A 13,057-nucleotide genomic window follows, 5' to 3' on the forward strand; every position below is an offset into this window, starting at 1 on the left:
TATTTTCATGTTATTGTTTTTATTGTAGCGGCATGTTTATTCTGATTAATGTCCAATCTGTCTAAAATATAACAGGACTGTGGCGACACCAGCAGCATGGACAATCGCCTCGCTCACATAATATATAATATCTTCTATAACATGAAAAACATATTTTACGACAATGTCGTTATTACAAGAACAAATGCCATTTTAACAAGAAAATATGTAGTTTTAACAAGAAAAAGATGTTTTAACAAACAATACATCTTATTACAAGAGATGTAAATAAAATTTGTTGTTTTAAGTCGTTTTAACATTATTCTGAGAAAATGTCATTTCAATGACATCTCATTATTACAAGAAAATTTTGTTTTTTTTATGACATACAACACGACAATGACACATGTCGTGATTATGAGAAAATATGTTGTTTTAAACAAGGAAATTAAAAGAGAAAAAGATGTCGTTTTTTAGTTTTAAGTCATTTTACCAACAAAACATCTTGGTATTCTAAGAAAATTACGTTTCAACGACATATCTCGTTATTACGAGAACATATGTTGTTTTAAGGAGAAAAAAGTCATTTTTTATGACATAACATCTCATTATTACTAAAAATATGTTGTGTTAACAAGAAAATATGTAGTTTTACAGAGAAAAAGATGCCCTTTAAATGACAACACATCTCATTATTATGAGAAAATGTTTAAACAAGAAAAAAAGAGAAAAGAGACAAAGATTTTCATTTTTTATGACATAACGTCTTATCACGAGAAAAGATGTCATTTTGTAACCACATATTTCATTATTATGAGAAAATACGTAGTTTTACAGAGAAAAATGTTGTTTAAAGGGCAACACATCTTGTTATTACGAGAAAATGTTTAAACAAAAATGCTGTTTTAAAGAGAAAAATATGTAGTTTTAACAACAACACATCTCATGATCATGAGAAAATATGTAGTTTAAACAAGGAAATGTTTTAAAAAGAAAACAATGTCGTTTTAATAACAGATGTCATTAAAGATTATTATGAGATAAGATGCTGTTTAAACGACAACACATCTCGTTATTATGAGAAAATGTCTAAATAAGAAATGTTTTAAAGAGAAAAAGATTTTCATTTTTTATGACATAACATCTCATTATCACAAGAAAAGATGTCATTTTGTAACCACATATTTCATTATTATGAGAAAATATGTCATTTTACCATGAAAAATATGTAGTTTTAACAACAACACATCTCGTGATCATGAGAAAATATGTAGTTTAAACAAGGAAATGTTGTTTTAAAAAGAAAAAGATTTTCATTTTTATGACATAACATCTCATTATCATGAGAAAATTATGAGAAAAGATGTAGTTTTACAGAGAAAAATATGTTGTTGAAACGGCAAAACATTTTGTTTTTACAAGAAAATGTAATAACAGCAGTATGTTGTTTAACCATGGTAAGCCACATGTCCTATTCATCATGTTTATGTTTTTGTCTGCCTGACAGGACCACACAGAGTTGTGTATCTTGTATTAGAGCAGTTAAAATGAGATGCTTTGAGTACAATTCTCTCATACTGACCACTGGATGTTCAATATGGCATCTCATGGCAAAGAACTCTCTGCTGATTTGAGAATTAGAATTGTTGCTCTTCACAAAGATGGCCAAGGCTATTAGAGGTTCAGTAACACCCTGAAACCGAGTCACACTACAGTGGTCAGGGTCATACAGAGGTTTTCCAAGATGGGTTCAATTCGGAACAGGCCTTGCAAGGGTCGATCAACGAAGTTGAGCACTCGTTCTGTGCGTCAGGTGCAGAACCTGGCTTCAAAAAAATGCATGAGTGCTGCCAGCATTTCTTTAAAGGTTGCAGAAGTGGAAGGTCAGCTTGTCAGTGCTCAGACCATACACTGCACGCTGAAACAAGTCTGTTTGCATAGGCGTCGTCCCAGAAGTAAGCCTCATCTGAAGCTGGCTCACAAAAAAGCCTGCAAACAGTTTGCTGAAGACAACCTGTCTAAGAGCATGAATTACTGGAACCACGTCCTGTGGTCTGATGAGACCAAGATAAACTTGTTTGGATCAGATGTTGTCCAGCATGTGTGGCGATGCCCTGCTGAGGAGTGCCAAGAACATTGTGTCTTGCCTACAGTCAAGCATAGTTGTGGCTGGTACTGAGGAGCGGCAGTTCATTGAGGAAAACATGGATTCCATTTTGAAGCAGAACATGATGCCTTCCCTCCAGAAACTAGGCTGAATGGCAGTTTTCCAACATGATAACGATTCCAAACACACCATCACGAAGACAACTGCCTTGCTGAGGAAGCTGAAGGAGATAGAGTGGCCAAGTATTTCTTTAGACCTGAACCCTGTTAAGCACCTGTGGGGCATCCTCCAGCGTAAGGTGGAGAAGCACCATGTGTCTAACGTCAAGCAGCTCCATGAGGAGTGGAAGAGGATCCCAGCAACAACCTGTGAAGCTCTGGTCAACTCCATGCCCAGGATGATTAAGGCAGTGCCAGATAACAATGGTGCTAACACAAAATATTGACACTTTGGACAAGTTCACTTAGGGTGTACTCACTTTTGTTGCCAGCTATTTTGACAATAATGGCTGTATGTTGAGTAACTTTCTGGGAACAGTAAATCTATACTGCTATACAAGCTGCACATTGACTACTCTAAACTATATCCAAGTTTCATTTCTATAGTATTGTCCCTTGAGAAGATATACTAAAATGGTTGCTGAAATGTGAGGGGTGTACTCACTTTTGTGACATTCTATATATGTATGTGTGTGTATATAGCTAACTACTTTTTCAAAGAGTAATATGATTGCAGTTTATATAATGATTAGCTTATAGCTTGGCGAGCTAAAGTTTTGAAGTAACTTCCCCAACACTTCTCAGAGCCAATATCAGTCAATATGACAAATTCAGAGCGGTTGCATCAGTGCAGGAAGTAGAATAGACGCTAGACCGTTTTTAGAAGTTTGTAAATTACTTCTCCACAGCGTGACCCACATCTGCCAATTTGACAGCCAAATTTCATATCTTCCTCTTAAAGCTATAATAACACATTTGCTTCATAAATCATCCTGTTCTCCTGTATTATTAGCTGAAGGTGATAAATGGTCCCGGTTAAAGGATATCAGAGTATGTGTCTGCCTCTATGTCGTCCCAGGGCAGTGTGGAGGGAGACGTGGACAAGAACAAGTGCTGCACGCTGTGCAATATGTCGTTCACTTCGGCGGTAGTGGCCCAGTCGCACTACCAGGGCAAGATTCACGCCAAGAGACTGAGGCTACTGCTGGGGGAGCCACCTGCCATCACATCTAAAGGTAGGAGGTGCTGGTCTAAGATCAGGCTCACACTCTCTAGATCACCATATTTAAAGGCCATGCTGTTCCTGGATCAGTATTCATAATTAAATGAGCTTTACGTGTATATGACGTCTTAAGCAGCCAGCGGGGGAGTGACCCGTTCAACCATGGATGGACTATGAATATGAGATAATGGCAATTATTCTTGAGAATGAGTTCATTATTATTGATGCTCAAGTTATTATGTATTATTGATGTTTAATGAGGTTTGATATGAGATATATATGGCACTACTGTGCACAGTTAGAGTAAGGGGCTTTTTTAAAAATCTCTAAACCTACATTTTAAACAGACACTCACCAGCCACTTTATTAGATAAACTAATTCAACTGCTCGTTAATGCAAATATCTAATCAACCAATCACATGGCAGCAAATCTGCATCTGCTGAAGTTCAAACTGACTATCAGAATAGGGAAAGAAAGATGATTTAAAGGGATAGTTCACCCACAAATTCTGTCATTCATTACTCACCCTCATGTTGTTCCAAACCCGTAAGACCTTTGTTCATCTTCGGGACACAAATTAAGATATTTTTGTTGTTTTTGTTATGTTGTTTTGAAGAATATATGTTATTTTAACGACGTAACATCTTGTCATTACAAGAAAATATGTTGTTTTAAAGGGGTCATCCGATACCCATTTTCCACAAGTTAATATGATGCTTTAGGGTCCTAATGAAAAGTTTGTAATATACTTTGATTAAAAATTCTCAATGGTAGTGTAAAAAAACACTCATTTACCTGGTAAAAATGGCTATGTTCTCAGCAAGCGATATCAGTACCTGGCCCTTTAAATTTTATGAACCTCTGCTCACCCCGCCCCTCAGTTATGTGGGGCGTGTCATTACATAGCACACGGGGTGTTGCCTAGACCAGTGGTTCTCAATCCTGGTCCTGGGGGACCCCTGCTCTGCACATTTTGCATGTCTCTCTTATTTAACACACCTGATTGAGATCTTCAGCTTGTTAGTTCAGTTCATGGATCTCTCTTCTAATGAGCTGATCTCAATCAGGTGTGTTAAATAAGGGAGACATGCAAAATGTGCAGAGCAGGGGTCCCCCAGGACCAGGATTGAGAACCACTGGCCTAGACAACAGTTAGGGGTATAGTTGTATAGTTGTATAGTATGGCACTTGGGGGGCTTTGAAGACACTGTTCAACCCCATCCATTTAAAATTTAATTTAAAAACCGGAGTTGGAACCGAAACAAGATGACACCTGCAAAGAAGTGGAGAGGGGGTTCAATCTTCAACTGGCTGGCAGGAGCCGCCACTGGCAGGTCACGCCTCAACAAGTTTCAGCAACAACAGATTTTCGGCGGATTTTGTGTTTTGTAATTAATTCTTATTGTGAACCTGTTCAGTTCTTTATTTTTAGCGCGATTAAAGTGTTTAAATGGCGGTGATTCCTACTGGTTGGTTAATGCCGCTTCTACTGGTCGCTCAGTCAGCCAACCGCAAGAGCGCTCCAAGGTTACTACGTTTCCTCATTCCAAGGTCACATGACCCGTCCGTGGCAGCTCCAGCCATTCACGCTCAACTAGCCAGCCACCACTGACCTGCGAATATAACGCGTTTCCTATCACACTCGCTGCATAAAATTACATTATGTTAATATTATAAATATATTATTATGACTCTATTCATTTGTATGATTGACGTTTTAGATTTTGTTCCCCAGGTAAATAAATCAGTCAAATTACTGTGATCACGACTGGTTGCTTACTGACGCTTCTCTGGACGCTCAACCAGCCGCAATTGACTTGCACTCATTACATTTTTTTTTTTGCTTCAAATTTAAACTAATTAGTCTTTCATGTTTTTATCTTTAAACCGACTGTCATGTATTTTTTTCTTTTTGGTTTAATTGAGAAAGGATATGTTGTTTGTACTTTTGTGTGTGTGTGTCTTGTGTATATTATTTAACGATCATTAATATTATTTTATGGGTCTAGTCTTTTAATGTGCCGACGTTTTATGGAGGTTGCTTACGAATAAAGTGTTTAAATGGCTGTAATTTCAACTGGCAGCTTATTGTCGCTTCCATTGGCAGTTCATCAGAGAGCCGCGAGAGCGATCCGAGGTTAACTCGTTTTCTACCACTCTTGCTACAAGGAAGTATATTATTTTATGATCATTAATATATTCTTATGGGTCTAGTATTTTAATTTATCGACATTTTATTGAGTTTTATTATGAATAAAGTGTTTAAATGGCCGTGGTTTCAACTGGCAGCTTATTGTCGCTTCCACTATAGCTCAGTCAGTCAGCTGCGAGAGCGATCCGAGGTTACGCGTTTTCTACCACTCTTGCTACAAGGAAATATATAATTTCATGATCGTTAATATATTCTTATGGGTCTAGTCTTTTAATTTATCCACATTTTATTGAGTTTTGTTATGAATAAATCTTTAAATGGCCGTGGTTTCAACTGGCAGCTTATTGTCGCTTCCACTGGCAGTAAGAGCGCTCCGAGTTTAAGCGAAGCGTCAGTAAGCAACCAGTTGTGATCACGTTAATTTGACTGCTTTAATTATGGAAAAATAACTAAAAGGTCAATCATACAAAAGAACAAAGTCATAAAAATACGTTCATAACAATAAAATACTGTATTTCCTTGCAGCCAGAGTGACAGAGAAGGTGTTACACTCACAGATCTAAAACCATTGAGACTGCCAGCTACCAGCCCGCCACTGGCAGGTCACGTGACCTGCCAGAATCAGACTGGCAGCTGCCACCAGCCACTGACAGGTCACATGACCTGCCAGTGGCGGCTCCTGCCAGCCAGTTGAAGATTGAACCCCTACTGGAGAAGTGCGGCAATTACGGCTTATACTGGACGTGTCTGAATGGTTAGTAAACTTAATGTCACTTTGATTTATCTTTATATGTACTGGCAGGGTAGAGTACTGAGAGAGATACGAATGCGATGTGTTTACTGTGTTTACTGTGGTACAGAGACGAACGCGGTGTGTTTACTGTGGTACAGAGCTGAACGCGGTGAGCCTTTAAGTCGTTTTAACAACTCACTATACTGAGAAAATGTTTCAATGACATAGCTTTTCGTTATTACGAGTAAATGTTTAAAAGACAAAAAGATGTCATTTTTTTACAACATCTAGTTATTATGAGGAAAGATGTCTTTTTAACAGGAAAATGTAATTTTACAGAGAAAAGGATGTCATTGTAATGACAACATATTATTATGAGAAAAGATGTAATTTTTATGACATGACATCTTGTTATTATGAAAAAATTTCATTTTATGTCGTTTTAACAATATAACATCTTATTTTAATAACATCTTGTTATGAAAAAATTTCATTAAGTAGTTTTAACAATGTAACATCTCAATTTCATTTCAATGACATCTAGTTATTACGAGAAAATATGTTGTTTTAAGGAGATGTAATTTTTTACCACATAGTTCGTCTTTGAGAAAAGATGTTTTAACGACACAACATATTATTACGAGATGTCATTTCAGCAAGAAATTATGTAGTTTTACAGAGAAAAAGATGTACATAACATCTTGTTATTATGAGAAAAGATGTTTTAAGCTATTTCAATGACATCTTATCATGAGAAAATATGTTGTTTAAAAGAGAAAGAGAAGTAATTGATTTTCGACATAGCTCGTTATTATGAGAAAAGATGTTGTTTTAACAAAAAAATATGTAGTTTTACAGAGAAAAACGTTATTATTATCTCGTTATTATGAGAAAAGATGTTGTTTTAATGACATCTTGTTATTAAGTAAAATGTTGAGTCGTTTTAACAACATAACGGCCCGGTTTCACAGAAAGGGCTTAGACTAAGCCAAGATTAGGCCATAGTTCAATTAGGACATTTAAGTAATTTTTATAAACATGCTTAGAAAAAAATCTTACTGGTGTGCATCTTGAGACAAAACAAAGATACTGATATATTTTAAGATCAGTCAGTGCAAGTTTCTTTTAGTTGAAAGTGAAACGGCTCAGACTCACATTTTAGTCTAGGACTAGGCTTAAGCCTTGTCTATGAAACCGGGGGTATATGTCGTTATTTTGAGAAAAGATGTCGTTTTACAAAGAAAAAGATGTCATTTTAATGACATCTTGTTATTACGTTTCAACGACATAACATCTCGCTATTACAAGATGTCGTTTTAAGAAGAAAATATGTAGTTTTACATAGAAAAAGATGTCATTTTTAATGACAACATCTCGTTATTACGAGAAAAAAATGTTTTAATGACATCTTGTTATTACAAGTAAAATGTAAGTCGTTTTAACAACATAACATATTATGAGAAAAGATGTTTTAAGTAAACAAGAAAATATGTAGTTTTACAGAGAACAAGAGGTCATTTTAATTACATCTTGTTATTATGAGAAAAGATGTTGTTTTAAGTGGTTTTAATGACATATCTCGTTATTACGAGAAAATATGTTGTTTTAAAGAGAAAAAGATGTAATTTTTACAACATGACATCTTATTACGAGAAAATGTTGTTTCAGCGACATCTCATTATTACAAGAAAATGTTGTTTTAAAGAGAAAAAGATCTCATTTTAATTGCAACACCTTGTTATTATAAGAAAAGATGTCGTCCTAACAACATGACATCTTTTTTATCACAAGAAAATTTGTAGTTTTGCAGAGAAAAATTGTTATTTTAATCACATAATTTCTCATTATTATGAGAAAAGATGTAATTTTAACAACATGACATCTCGTTATTATGAGAAAATGTTTTAAAGAGAAAAATACGTAATTTAACGACATATTATCTTGTTATTATGAGAAAATGTGGTTTTAAGTCGTGATTTAAACTGGTGATTTAAAGGGATAATTCACCCCAAAATGAAAATTCTGTCATTAATTCATCTTCAGGACACAAATTAAGATATTTTTGATGAAATCTGACAGCTTTCTGACCCTGCAAAGACAGCAGCACAACTATCACGTTCAAGGCCCAGAAAGGTAGTAAGGACTTTGTTAAAATAGTCCATATGACATCAGTGGTTCAACTGTAATTTTATGAAAACTTTTGTGAGCAAAGAAAAAAACCAACTTCTATCTTTTGTGTCAGTCTCCTGTTTTTTACAGGAGTGCACAAGATGTGAGTGCATTAGTCATATTAGAGGTTTATGTTCTCAAGACTGTCGCTTATGGCGTGTTTATGATAAGAGAAAGTGCTGTGGCAGGAAAAACACATCACAGACTCACTTAGCGTGCATAATTGCGCATGGCCAAGACACCTGAGGGTGCGAAATGACCCAATAAAGAAAAAACAGAACGAGCTCAGAAGACAATTCAGAATGACTGCACATATGTGACCCTGGACCACAAAACCAGTCTTAAGTCGCTGGGGTATATTTGTAGCAATAGCCAAAAATACATTGCATGGGTCAAAATTATAGATTTTTCTTTTATGCCAAAAATCATTAGGAAATTAAGTAAAGATCATGTTCCATGAAGATTTTTTGTAAAATCCCTACTGTAAATATATCAAAATGTAATTTTTGATTAGTAATATGCATTGTTAAGAACCTAACTTGGACAACTTTAAAGGTGATTTTCTCAGTATTTTGATTTTTTTCCACCCTCAGATTCCTGATTTTCAAATAGATGTATCTCGGCCAAATATTGTCCTATCCTAACAAACCATACATCAATAGAAAGCTTATTTATTGAGCTTTCATGTGATGTATACATCTCAGTTTTGTAAAATTTAACCTTATGACTGGTTTTGTGGTCCAGGGTCACATATATGCCGAAACACCTAATAAGACAGTACCTTTTTTCAGCTTGTTGATATGACTGACCAAAGATATTGTGTTTTATCCATCACATCACAACATTTTCTGCCTGTTTTATCATCCACCAGGCGACAATCGTATATCCAATCGCTTAGAAAGTAATAGCGCAGCTCTCATCAACAAGCCGTATGATTTAATGTGCCTTTATGTCCACAGCACAAATGGTCCGGGACGAGTTACGCGCTGACTTTTTAAAGTGTTTGTCTAAATAGCAAGCATCACTAAGCAACGGCATTAAAAACTATTAGTAACCCTAATAGGGTTCAAGAAACTGTCCTTTTGTTGTTTGTTCAGTAGTCATAGTAGTAGCTCAGCATTATTCGGTTATAGTCGGATAGTTGCTATGCTTGCTATTCCGCCGTCATAAAACTTTTACGCAATGGTGATTTTTCATGTTATAAGTGAACAGGTGTTATTGAGAAAGTGAGACCTTATATAACTCTTTAATATTTATGATAATAATGATAAGGTGTAAAAGACCTAGATGAAATGGTCTGAGAGGCTGGAATACAGATGAGGATATAATTTGATTCAATTATCCTTGAGTGTCTTTGCTATTATCAAGTAATTGACCAAACCGCTGCACTGCAGATCTACACAATTACTGTAAAGCTAGTTTAGACAAGATATTATGAAAGCTTCAAATGATAACACATGGATTTATGGATTTATGTTGATCTGTAGCACTCGCACCGCTTACCACTAAACAAAGTCGGTAAGATTTTAGTGAAATAGTATTACAATTTTAAATAACTGCTTTCGATTTGAATATATTTGAATATATATCCTTCAGAAATCATTGCCTGTTTCAGCCACTGAATAAAAAAGGTAATTGTGACTTTTTATCTCTCAATTCTGACTTTTTTTTCTCAGAATTGTGAGATAAAAGTGAGATATAAACTTGCAATTGATATAAATAAAGTCAGAATAGCAGGAAATAAACTCGCAATTCTGATTTTTATATATATATATATATAACTTATAGTTTATAGTAGTATAGTAGTATAGCTTATAGTAGTCAACTTTTTCTATGCAATTCTGCCTTTTCTTCTCAGAATTGTGAGATATAAACTTGCAGTTACGAGTTATAACGTCAGAATAGCGGGATATAAACTTGCATTTCTAACGTCTTTTTTATTGCAAATGTGAGTTTATACGTATCTCCTAATTTATACTTTTTTTTCCCTTGCAGTTGTTAGTTTACTTTCGCAATTCCAACGTTTTCCATGCAATTCTGACTTTTTTCTCAGAATTGTGATATATAAACTCACAGTTGCAAGTTATAACTTGCAGTTACAAGTTATAAAGTCTATATAGACTATAGATAAATCTCGCAATTCAATTCAATTCAATTAAATTCAAAAGTGTGAAATATAAACTTGCAATTGTGAGTTTTAAAGTCAGAATAGCAGGATATAAACTCGCAATTCTGACTTTTTTCCACACAATACCTTTTTTCTTAGAATTGTAAGATATAAACTCACTATTTCAAGTTATAAAGTATGAATAGCAGGATATTAACTCGCAATTCTGACTTTTTTTTCTCCCCATTCCAACTTTTTCTCTCAGATTTGGAAGATTATACCCCGCTTTTCTGACTTTATAACTTGCAATTGCAAGTTTCTATCTCACAATTCTGACTTTTTTCTATGCAATTATGACTTTTTTTTCTCCTTAGAATTATGAGATATAAACTTGCAATTGCAAGTTATAAAGTCAGAAAAGCGGGGTATAATCTTCCAATTCTTTGTATTCTTTTTTTCCTCTAGCAGTTGTGAGTTTAGTTTCGCAATTTTGACGTTTTTTTTAAGAATTGTAATATATAAACTCACAGTTGCAAGTTATAAAGTCAGAATAGTGGGATATAAACTCGCAATTCTGATTTTTTTTTCTCGCAAAAGCTAGTTTGTATCTCTCAATTCTGACTCTTTCTCACAATTGCACACAATTCTGACTTTTTTCTCAGTTGTGAGATATAAACTCATTGCAAGTTATAAAGTCAGAATGGCAGGATATAAACTCACAATTTGGACTTTTTTTCCACACAATTCTGACGTTTTCCCAGAATTGTAAGATATAAACTCACTATTGCAAGTTATAAAGTATGAACAGTGGGATATAAACTCGCAATTCTAACTTTTTTTCTTGCAAAAGCTAGTTTGTATCTCTCAATTCTGAGTTTTTTCCCTCACAATTGAACACAATTCTGACTTTTTTCTCAGTTGTGAGATATAAACTCATTGCAGGTTTTAAAGTCAGAATGGTAGGATATAAACTCACAATTCTGAGTTTTTTCTCGCAAATGCGAATTTGTATCCCGCAATTCTGACTTTTTTTTCTTAGAATTGTGAGATATAAACTCACAATTGCAAGCTATTAAGTATGAACAGTGGGATATAAACTCGCAATTCTGACTTTTTTTTTTCACAATTCCAACTTTTTCCAAACAACTCTGACCTGTTGAGATGTAAACTCACAAGCCTAATTTTCACACAATTACTTGCAGAATATTATGTTATGACTTAACATCTTTCACAGTTTGAAAACTGATACTTTTGAATGTTTTCATCACATATACAGCTTCATATGCATGAGTTTTCTAATCCAGTAGGTTTGCTCGATAGCTGACGTGATACAGCGTTGCACTTGAATGATGAAGAGCTCCGGTATGAACCCCGTGAAACTACGGTTTGACAAAACAGTTCAAATCCACATAGGGAAGTTAACAAAGCACGGCTGCATTAACAAATGCATTTTTATATCACTTTTGCATTTGTTAATGTAATAAAAACATGCCACAGTCACGTATTGAACATGTTTTAGTGACACACTTTGGACATTTCACTTTGAAACTGCGGTGAAACAAGCAGTCAGGTACATTACGTTGTTGCAGTAATGTATGTCGCGGCACGTATTTTCATGAGTCTGGGTTGCAGAAAATCTGAGAAAAAAAGTCAAAATTATGTTTCCCTCAGAATTGCATTTCTCAGAATTCTGAGTTTATTCTTGCAATTGTGAGTTTATAACAAGCAGTTCTGAAAAAAAAAGTCAGAATTGCAAGATGTAAACTCACACTTGTGAGAAAAAAGTTGCAATTACCTTTGTTATATTTTTTATTCAGTGTCAGAAACAGGCTTCCAAAAAAATATGACTTTATTAAAAAATATCAATAGATATACAGTCGTGGCCAAAAGTTTTGAGAATGACACAAATATTAGTTTTCACAAAGTTTGCTGCTCAACTGCTTTTAGATCTTTGTTTCAGTTTCAATTACATGACATTTATGCAAAGAGTCAGTATTTGCAGTGTTGGCCCTTCTTTTTCAGGACCTCTGAAATTTGACTGGGCATGCTCTCAATCAACTTCTGGGCCAAATCCTGACTGATAGCAACCCATTCTTTCATAATCACTTCTTGGAGTTTGTCAGAATTAGTGGGTTTTTGTTTGTCCACCCGCCTCTTGAGGATTGACCACAAATTCTCAATGGGATTAAGATCTGGGGAGTTTCCAGGCCATGGACCCAAAATGTCAACGTTTTGGTCCCCGAGCCACTTAGTTATCACTTTTGCCTTATGGCACGGTGCTCCATCGTGCTGGAAAATGCATTGTTCTTCACCAAACTGTTGTTGGATTGTTGGAAGAAGTTGCTGTTGGAGGGTGTTTTGGTACCATTCTTTATTCATGGTTGTATTTTTGGACAAAACTGTGAGTGAGCCCACTCCCTTGGATGAGAAGCAACCCCACACATGAATGGTCTCAGGATGCTTTACTGTTGGCATGACACAGGACTGATGGTAGCGCTCACCTTTTCTTCTCCGAACAAGCCTTTTTCCAGATGCCCCAAACAATTGGAAAGAGGCTTCATCGGAGAATATGACTTTGCCCCAGTCC

At 35.2% G+C, this 13,057-nt stretch overlaps 1 protein-coding gene across 1 annotated transcript in view; it reads left to right on the plus strand.

Moving 5' to 3' along the window:
- The window catches only part of zmat4b (zinc finger, matrin-type 4b), a 49,229-nt gene that overhangs the window by 20,702 nt on the left and 15,470 nt on the right, over positions 1-13,057 (plus strand). The window contains exon 4 of the mRNA XM_073829919.1: positions 3,164-3,320. Within this exon, the coding sequence (XP_073686020.1) occupies positions 3,164-3,320 (157 nt within the window). The remainder of the gene's footprint in view (positions 1-3,163; positions 3,321-13,057) is intronic.

This window comes from Garra rufa, chromosome 23 (genome assembly GCF_049309525.1).
Source record: "Garra rufa chromosome 23, GarRuf1.0, whole genome shotgun sequence".
NCBI classification, from domain to species: Eukaryota; Metazoa; Chordata; class Actinopteri; order Cypriniformes; family Cyprinidae; genus Garra; species Garra rufa.